At 35.2% G+C, this 10000-nt stretch overlaps 1 protein-coding gene across 1 annotated transcript in view; it reads left to right on the top strand.

Moving 5' to 3' along the window:
• Positions 1 to 3711: 3711 nt before the first annotated feature.
• LOC122333094 (WD repeat, SAM and U-box domain-containing protein 1-like) overlaps positions 3712 to 10000 on the top strand; it is a 16337-nt gene continuing 10048 nt past the window's right edge. The window contains exons 1-3 of the mRNA XM_043230591.1: positions 3712 to 3814; positions 4701 to 4787; positions 9832 to 9966. Of these exons, the coding sequence (XP_043086526.1) occupies positions 3712 to 3814; positions 4701 to 4787; positions 9832 to 9966 (325 nt within the window). The remainder of the gene's footprint in view (positions 3815 to 4700; positions 4788 to 9831; positions 9967 to 10000) is intronic.

Raw genomic sequence — 10000 nt, 5'->3', positions numbered from 1 at the left:
AAAGACAGATATTTTGTGTGTGTGTGTGTGTGTGTGTGTGTGTGTGTGTGTGTGTGTGTGTGTGTGTGTCCATGCAACAGAAATGCAACAGAAATGCGAGTCTCTCATTGGTTGACCTGAGTTTGTGTAAAACTGTGAATTATCACGTTTCCCTGGCAACAGACATCAGGAAGTGTTCAGAAGGCAGCTTCCCAGAGAACACCATAACCTATAAAACAGAGATTATAGATATTATAAGTTGAAGTTGTGCATTTCCAGATACTGATTTACTCAGACGTCTGTTAAGGGTTTCAGGAACAGTCTTCGTGTGAATCTTCTGCCATCAGGTGAGTCTTTCCTAAACTTTTTTTTATTAATCAGTGAGAGGTCAATGTGAAGTTTTAAACATTCGTGTAAACACATTCATTAATTAATTCATTAATCTATGGAGAACACTGATGAGGGATGTTTTGATACTTCGTTAAAACACAAGACGATGGGAAGAAATATGGAGGCCACGGGAAAAAAACGAATTGATTCGTTTTAGCAACCAAAAAAAAAAAGTTTTATTCATAAAAAATGAATAAATAAATTGTACTTTTTTTGACATAAACGAATGTGTATAAGGCAGCTAAACTATTTAAAATATTAATGATTTATATTACTTATTTCAGTTGAAAAATTGCCAGTTTATCATTTGATTTTGTATCGTATGAAAACATTAAAAATAAATCATACTCGAATTAAAATCATTTTAAATATATTAGAATTTGAACTTGAATTTGAGTAGCATGTTTCTAAATAATAATTATAACACGCATATATGTTTAATATATATATATATTTATATATATATTAAACTATATATAGTTTATAAACTATATATATATAGTTTAATATTAAAATATTAAATATTACGTATATATTAAAATACACTTGTCATCATTGGAAGCCTTTCATCAAAGTTGTCCTAAAACCTAAATCCAACATGTGTTCTCGTCTCAGGACAGCTTTGATCAACTTGGTGACGCAGGTGTTTCACCCTACAGGACCACCGTGAAGACGTGTCTGGGACGTGACGTCAAAGGAGCTGCGAAGGTACGCTTTCATTGTGCAAAATATTTAAATAAGAAAATCGCCTTTAAAGTTGTGTGAATGAAGTTCTTAGCGATGCATGTTACTAATCTAAAATGAAGTCTGGATATATTTATGGCAGAAAGATTTCTTCATGGAACATGATCTTTATTAATATCCCAATTATGTATGGCATAAAAATCTATCATTTTGACCCATAGTGCATGTATTTTCCAAACATACCCATGCAACTTCATTAAAAAAAATAACATTAACGTCGAGTCGTAGTAACGTTACAAACAGAGACGTTAAAACATCTAAACATCATACATTAATGTTGAGAAATAGAATTAAGGAAATACACTGACACAACGTTATATCAACATTAAGAGAACTACAATAGCTAATAAAAATTGAACCAATTTATAAAAGGGTTTAAAGCCATTTTTATAGGAGCTCATAAAATATTAACAAGCAATATATTTTCATTCATACACGATCTATCCATTAGAACTTTTCTGTTCCCCATAGTTTATTTTAAATAAATAAATAAATAAATTATTATATATATATATATATATATATATATATATATATATATATATATATATATATATATATATATATATACATTTTTTTTTTTTTTTTTTAGTTAGTAACATTAAAATAAGTTTTTCCTTTATTTTAGTTATATATATCGTTAGTTGGAAGAAAAAAAAAATAAAAATAAATAAATATATATGTGTGTGTATAATTTATTTATTATTATTTTTATTTAGTTTTTAAACATGAAAGACGTCTGTCCTCAGGTGAGCATTGCTAACGGTCCAGATCCTCTCTCTTCTGCTGAGGATCGTTCCTCCCTCTGCTGGAGACTGCAGTGGTCTGGGGAAATCTGGGCCCATATTCACTTTATTCTACCACCAAGAGTTCTCCTAAATAGCAGTAAATGTATTTAGATAAGAGTTTTGTGTTAAAACTCATTCACAAAGCTGCTGAGACAAATTTCTACTGAAGAATAGAGTTGGCCTCGTTGTCGTTGCTATGGATGATGTCACTGGAGGATGCTTACTAACGCACACAGTGATTGGCTGAGAGGAGAGGAAAGGAAAAAATATTTCTATTTATTCATTTATTAAATATTTCAATGTTATGTTGCCATTTTATAATAAGTGCAGGCTAAATGTCACAAACAAACTTATATACTGTTACGTGACCGCATTTGTTTCTGTTTCTCTCCTCTTTTCTGTGATTGGGTAATTTTAGCGATGTCTTTTCCGTTATTATTTGCTGCTGTGTTTTTATTAGGTTTCTTTATTGGTTCGCCTGACAGATCTGGAGGTCCAATCAGAAGCCGTGATGCAGCATTTAAACGGAACGGTGTTCCTGCTTCGAGAGGGCGGTGGAGTTGTTGCTAGCTTCACCGTGCCTCATTGGTGCTGTGTACTAGCCGAGTGGTTTTCGTTTGAGTACTGTTATCGAACAACTAGATATGAGCTAATTATCCCGAGAGAAGAGGGAGTAAAGGATGTCACGTGACGTACATATCCCAACACGTAGGTGTACCTATGTTAAACACACTAGTTTAGGAGCGGGTGCTGCTTTGTGTGTTTATGTTTTAGTTAGGGTAGTTTAGTTACGGCGTGACTCGCCGAAGATTTGTTTTCTTTCTTGTCAGTTAGGTTCGAGGGAAAGGGGGATTTCAGTTAGTATTGTATGTTTTGTTAATTTATTTTATTTAGCACCGCTCGTTTTTTCTTCTCTCTGTTTATTGATTCCTTTTGTACACCTTGTAAAATATATTGATTCACTCACGATCACATATTTGGCAAGGGCCAGGTATTTAATAAAACGAACCACTGGTTTGTAATGAAATCCCGGATTGTTTTGTTTCTTTCTTCTCCCCCGTTCTCGGATGTCATTCAAGAGGTTTTTTCTCCGGTTATGTGGTCCTATTTACTAACATATATATATATATATATATATATATATATATATATATATATATATATATATATATATATAGGCTATATATATATATATATATATATATATATATATATATATATATATATATATATATATATATATATGTTCAGGTAATTGTCAGTCTTTATGCTTGCTGTGGAAAAATATAAATAAATATATATATGTATATTTATATGTATGTATGTGTATATACAGTATATGTGTGTGTGTGTGTGTGTGTAGAATTTACATAAAACCTTTTTAATTAGCAGAGTAGAATGGCTGACATTTTAAATGGTTTAGTACTGGGTTTATGAGTTGCATGCACGTAAAAAGGAATGTATTTCTCATAATTGCACATAATGTACTGCATTATGAGTATAAAGTATCAATGTTAAAGTACTTAAAGCAGACAAAGTAATTATACTTATAAGTAGTAATAACAATAATAATAATAATAATAAACTGCAAACCTTTTACTCAGCTGTTAATTAGTAACAACATCAGACTACGCGTCAGTCTCTTTTAGTTTCTACTGTTGTTGTTTTTCTGTAAATAATACGTCAGAACTAACAAACATTAACATACACTGCAAAATCAGTAGTCGATATTCACCAAAAATATGAAACTTCTTGGCCTGTGTTTGTTTTTTTCACCCCCCAGTGTTTGCTTTCGGATCGGTGAAAGTGAATGGAGCTCAAAATCCAGTCTGGACGCTCTTTAAGAGTCTGGCTAAACAACACTGTTCATGACCTTCTATACGGGATCAGTTTATGGCCGGAGTTGTTTATAAGTATGATTATATTCACGTTTGTTGTGAGGTTAAATTACAGGAGTGAATATACTGTAATTATCTTTACTGGGAACTCAAACATGCTGATAATCTTGATTAGTCATACTCTGCTCTCTGTGTGTGTGTGTGTGTGTGTGTGTGTGTGTGTGTGTGTGTGTGTGTGTGTGTGTGTGTGTCTGTGTGTGTCTCTCTGTGTGTCTCTCTGTGTGTGTGTGTGTGTGTGTGTGTCTCTCTGTGTGTGTGTGTGTGTGTGTGTGTGTGTCTCTCTGTGTGTGTGTGTGTGTGTGTGTGTCTCTGTGTGTGTGTGTGTGTGTGTGTGTGTCTCTGTGTGTCTCTCTGTGTCTCTCTCTGTGTCTCTCTGTGTGTCTCTCTGTGTGTCTCTCTGTGTGTGTCTCTGTGTGTGTTTGTATGTGTGTGTGTGTGTCTCTGTGTGTCTCTCTGTGTGTGTGTGTGTGTGTGTGTGTCTCTCTGTGTGTCTCTCTGTGTGTCTCTCTGTGTGTGTCTGTGTGTGTCTGTGTGTGTGTGTGTGTGTGTGTGTCTCTCTGTGTCTCTCTGTGTGTGTGTGTGTGTGTGTGTGTGTGTGTGTGTGTGTCTGTGTGTGTGTGTGTCTGTGTGTGTGTGTGTGTGTGTGTGTGTGTCTGTGTGTCTCTCTCTGTGTGTCTCTCTGTGTCTCTCTGTGTGTCTCTCTCTGTGTGTCTCTCTGTGTGTGTGTGTCTCTCTGTGTGTGTGTGTCTCTCTGTGTGTCTCTCTGTGTGTCTGTGTGTGTGTGTGTGTGTGTGTGTGTGTGTGTGTGTGTGTGTGTGTGTATCTCTGTGTGTGTGTGTGTGTGTGTGTGTGTGTGTGTGTCTGTGTGTGTGTGTGTGTGTGTGTGTGTGTGTGTTTTCAGATGGCCAGACAGTCAAGTTTCGATTGGCCTCTGGTGGGCAGGATAACAGACTGAGGATATGGATTATTTCCCAGCATGCAGCAGCAGGTACCCAACATTCAATCTCAAAAAATAAATTTAAACCGAGGGAAAATATTCTCCAGCAGGATTGAATGAACGCACTAAAATATCCATCTATCTATCATCTATCTATACACGTATTATTTGCACAATTAATGCTAAATTATTTACTTGACACCTCCCCCATAATGTAAAATCAATCAATTGATTTATTAATTCATTCATAATGTAAAATTAATGAATAAAATACATTTAAAAATAAAAAAACGAAAGCAAGACTTGTTTTGACGGTGTAGTAGTTCTGTGAGTGAATATTTATAATTGACTGTTTTAGTTGCAATAGTTTAGTTTTATTTAACCCATAATCCTCGGCAGCAGGCGTCAGAGAGGGCTCTGTCTGTCTGTCGCCGTGGCAACGGTCCCGTCTGACTGGCGTGTGTGTCCGCTGCCCGCTGCGAGTCCTCACACACACTTTTTGTGTTTTACGCGCACATGTAGATAAGCAGCAGTCAATCACGGGGGTTGCTGGGATATTGTGTCTCACAGGAAATTGTTCTGTGTGTGTGTGTGTGTGTGTGTGTGTGTGTGTGTGTGTGTGTGTGGAGGTAGAGTATGCACGGTGTTTCATTTTCTGTTTTCTGACACTATCAGTGACTCCAGCTCTCTTGTGTTTTCCAGCTCTTTATATTGCCTGTCTGAGTGATTGATTTAATGTAGTTGATCTCGATGTATGTGCACACGTGTCCTTGGCAGCGCATGTTTTTTTTTTTTTTTTTTTCAACATTTCTTGTTTCATTTAGTAAATTTGTTGCACTAAAAAAACTAAATAACGATTAATGACAACAATATAAACCTGTGAGACAATAAATAGAATAATAAAATAGTTTAGATTCTGCTAGAGCTTTTCAAGCTATGATGGCTACTTTTTATATATAATAAACATAGGTGTCAAATATTTTTATTTATTCATTTATAAGAATTGAACTGTGTATATTTGTAATCAGCATTTCTCCCCATTTCAATTTTTGTCACAATGCATTATGGAATTGCAAGAAGGAGCACGCTGCCTCGAAGAAAAACACAGCCTTTTGCGGCATCCTTTGCACTTCTTCATAATATCATAAAATGCTGTATAGCTATATTATATAGTTATAAAACAGGACTCATTAAATAGCGTTTAATTTGCTTCAGACATGAGCTATTCTTTCCCACAATGCTCCAGTGTGTGTGTGCTCTATCCTGCTCCTGTCCTCAGCTGTGTGTTCTCGTTTGACGGACAGCTGCTCGTCTCGGGGTAAGCCCCGCCCACTCACTTCACTGAGAATGGTTTTGTACTTAATGTTTATTACTTGTGTGTGTGTGTTTTGTTTAATAGCATATATTTAATATTAATAGCATATATTTAGCATATATATAATATTTAATAGCATTTATTTTTGCACAGTGTGAAGAGAAATATAGCAATAGCATATAGCAAATATATGCATTTTGCATATAGCAAAAAACTAATAATTGCAGTTTACCTGTATTATACCCTATATAATATATATATATATATAATATTTTATTTAGATAATTTTTTTATATCATTATTTTCTTTTAATATTACTGTTTCTATAGTCATTTTAGCACTTGTTTTATTCAGTTTATTTCAGCCAAGGCAACTTTTTTTGTTTTTGGGATTATTTAGTTTGTACAGTTTTACTCGGTTTGACCAGCAGGTGGATCTGTGGTGTCAGATTCTGATCTCAGCTGTACATAAATCATAGCATTCTGGATCTCAACAGTTTCAAGGAACAGTTCAGATGCCGGTGACGAACGACACAGCGTGATGTAAATGTGGGTTTCATTTGCCTCTGTTTCCAGGTCCGTCGATAAAACAGTGACTTTATACGATGCAGTGAGTGACTGACTCCTTTGTTTTAATGCTTTGAGGTTATTGCATCAAAAACGCTGTTAACAAAACACAAAATGGATCTGTTGATGACAGCAGTCAAAGAAGATGAAATGTGACTTGGACAGTTCTTAAAAAAAACTGTCAAAAACCTTTTTATATATGCAGCATAAAAGGTTTGGAACCCCAGAGTTCGATTCGTGGAAATATTAAATATTCCAAAATATTTAGAGGTCCAACATTTATGCTTTGCCAAAATGCAATTAGGTTTTGTTTAATCATTCTGTATGACAGGTTTATAAAACACTTTCTCGCTGTAATCTGTTTATTAATTGATCGATCGGAGATGTTCAGTCACCTGCAGCTAATGCTCCAAACACATGATGTGTGTGTGTGTGTGTGTGTGTGTGTGTGTGTGTGTGAACAGAATCATGGAGAACTTCTACACACTCTGACTCAGAATGACAGATGAATATAAAGTGAAATTAGACTTTCACATTATAATTCAAATACCGTTTGGTTATTTCAGCGTTCAGTTTTTCTGTGGGTTCATATTAATTAAGAGAAACAATGATTTATTTATCGTGGCATTACTGAATGAACAAAGCAGTGGCAGATTTTTTAGCAAACTGACTGAACGAATGATTCATTGATTCATTGACATTGCACACAGACAGTCACTTTCCTGATTCTGTTTGTGTTTTTGAACAAATTGACTCATTCCTATAGACAGTAACTTTTGTTCCTGCATGAATCGGTGTTGATTCACTGACTCTAATAGATGTTCGCTTGTTTTGTTCCTGCGTGAATCAGTGTTGACTCACTGACTCTCATAGACATTCGCTTGTTTTGTTCCTGAGTGAATCAGTGTTGGTTCACTGACTCTCATAGACATTCGCTTGTTTTGTTCCTGAGTGAATCAGAGTTGATTCACTGACTTTCATAGACATGTGCTTGTTTCGTTCCTGAGTGAATCAGTGTTGATTCACTGACTCTCATAGACATTCGCTTTTTTCATCCCTGTTTTCGAATAAATCGTGTGCCGGAATGATTCAGTGACTGTCGCAGAAAGTACCCTGTTCGATTCTTAAGTAAATCTGAGCTTTTTTTAGTAGTCAGTTGTTTGTTTTGCTCTTGAATGAATTAGAGTTGTTGAGTGAATCATTTGCCTGAATGAATGTATGATCCATTCATAAAGATGGTCACGAATTAATCGCTGTTTTTGAATCATTTATTTATTCCTGGATGAATCAGTATTTTTAATTGAGTTAGCTGAAAGAATCAGTGATGCGGTAATGTGAAGTGTCTTTTTTTATTTATTTTACGATATATAAGCATATTGAAGAAACTTAATTTCCCATAAAGCTGCTTTGCAATGATTTGTATCATAAAAAGCGCTATATAAATGAGCTTGAATTGAATATGCGTATCTGACTTGTATTATATTTCTCTGTCGCTGTAGATATGCGACTGCGTGTGCGTTCTCTCCCTCTGTGCTGATGTTTGCATCTGTTGAACTATAAGACGGCTGTCTGACCACTTGAGATCGAATGCTGAAGCATGCAAGCTCCATGCAAGTCCATCTGCTTCAAGTATAGGCTTTCTGACCACTGTTATATCAGTTATCACAGAAAATAAATATTTAATCCCTCAGTTTTTGCACTTTCTATTTAAATTGTAGTAAACCTGGAACATTTGTGTGTGTGTGTGTGTGTGTGTGTGTGTGAGCATGTAGTAATTACTGTTTCTGTGACCCCGAGCATGTTGGGTTGTGGAGTCTCTGCATGCTGACAGATGGCACACACTGGACCACAGAGCGACTGCGATCCAAACACGGATTACAGAGGCCACCAAAATACCTTTTAAACAAAACAACTGTCGGCCTATTGCAGAATTATAGTTTATGACTAATGATAATGACTATAACTTTATGGTAATATTGTTCGTGTTATTACTAACCTGCATCCCATATGTTTTATTGTTGTTACATTTTTTTGTTGCTTTTTGCTTTATTTGATTGAATGGCGAAGCTAAAAAAAAAATCTGTTTCGAATTGATTCTTTAAAACGGCACGCTTGAACCGAATCACTGATATGAATCAAGCTCCAAATCCAAAGTTTAAAGTGCCTCTTTTTATGGGTTACGAAAGGTTTGTAATTTGTTTTCGGACGTTTCCAACAACAGGTTGACTTGCATGCAAGGCCAATAAACACTTAATTGAATTTTATTAAGCATTTATTTTTACATTATTTGTTCAACGACTCCCAAACGATTCACTCATCGATTTATTTCTCCAAAGCCCTCCTTTGCGTGACTCTAATCTGTGAGCGCTTTGTGTACAGCATTAAAACAGCCATTCTAAGGCACCAAAAGCGGCATCTAGTGGTAAAGAATTAATTTTAAGAATTAATAAATTGACATCAACATTAAACGGCTTGGGATTCGTTTTCAAAGACTACTCATTTCAATGATTCAAAGTCGACTCTTTCTTTTTAGAGACAATAACTTTATACACGGTGCACTCTCAGATGTAACACTTTTCAGGATGTTTTCATTCACTGCATGAAAGATTATTTTTAGAAATCCATAATAGGGACACATTATAGACCAATACTTGCAAACTTTGACTTAGGAGCTTGACGGTCTGAAAGTCATGAAATAATCAGAAAAATAGCGTAACAACAAAAAAACCTCATGTGAAATAGTAGTGCAGTTTCTCTCAGTGAGGTTATAGAGATGTTATATATTAAAAATATCCACAATGAAATTGCATTAATTTGATGGCTTTCTCTTTTTTTTCTAGCTTAACCTTTGGAAATGTCGATCTTCACAAGAGCTTCTCAAACATTTTTTTTTAAAATCTATAATATTTTAATATAATTGTAATATAATTAAAGCAATATAAAACTAATAAAACGATACGGTTATTTGTGCAGTTTTGATTTATAATAATTGCGTAGACAGCTGTAATTAAAATATTGTCCATTTAAAATGCATGAATATCGGATGTAACCGAACTAAGCAAGCCATATGTTTTTAATGTGCGCACGGCCTTAAGAATAGTATTCAGAAACGCTTTGTGTTTAGGAAGGAAAAGGCACATTGTTTGGAGCATAATGAGAAATGTTCAGCATTGAGGATGATAATAAAGCTCTTCCTGTTTGTATCTGTGGACAGGAAGGAAGTCACTGGGTTACTCCAGAACGCTGGTCAGTGATTGGTCAGTGGTGGACACGTTTAGGACCCACAACATCGACGGGGCCGAGCTCATCAACTTAAACACAGAGACCCTGAGCACCGAGTTTAAGATCGGTGAGGAAACACACTCAACCCTGTTTTACACAGT

Source organism: Puntigrus tetrazona, unplaced genomic scaffold, assembly GCF_018831695.1.
Source record: "Puntigrus tetrazona isolate hp1 unplaced genomic scaffold, ASM1883169v1 S000000176, whole genome shotgun sequence".
In the NCBI taxonomy this organism is placed as follows: Eukaryota; Metazoa; Chordata; class Actinopteri; order Cypriniformes; family Cyprinidae; genus Puntigrus; species Puntigrus tetrazona.
This window is presented reverse-complemented; position numbering and strand designations above follow the sequence as displayed.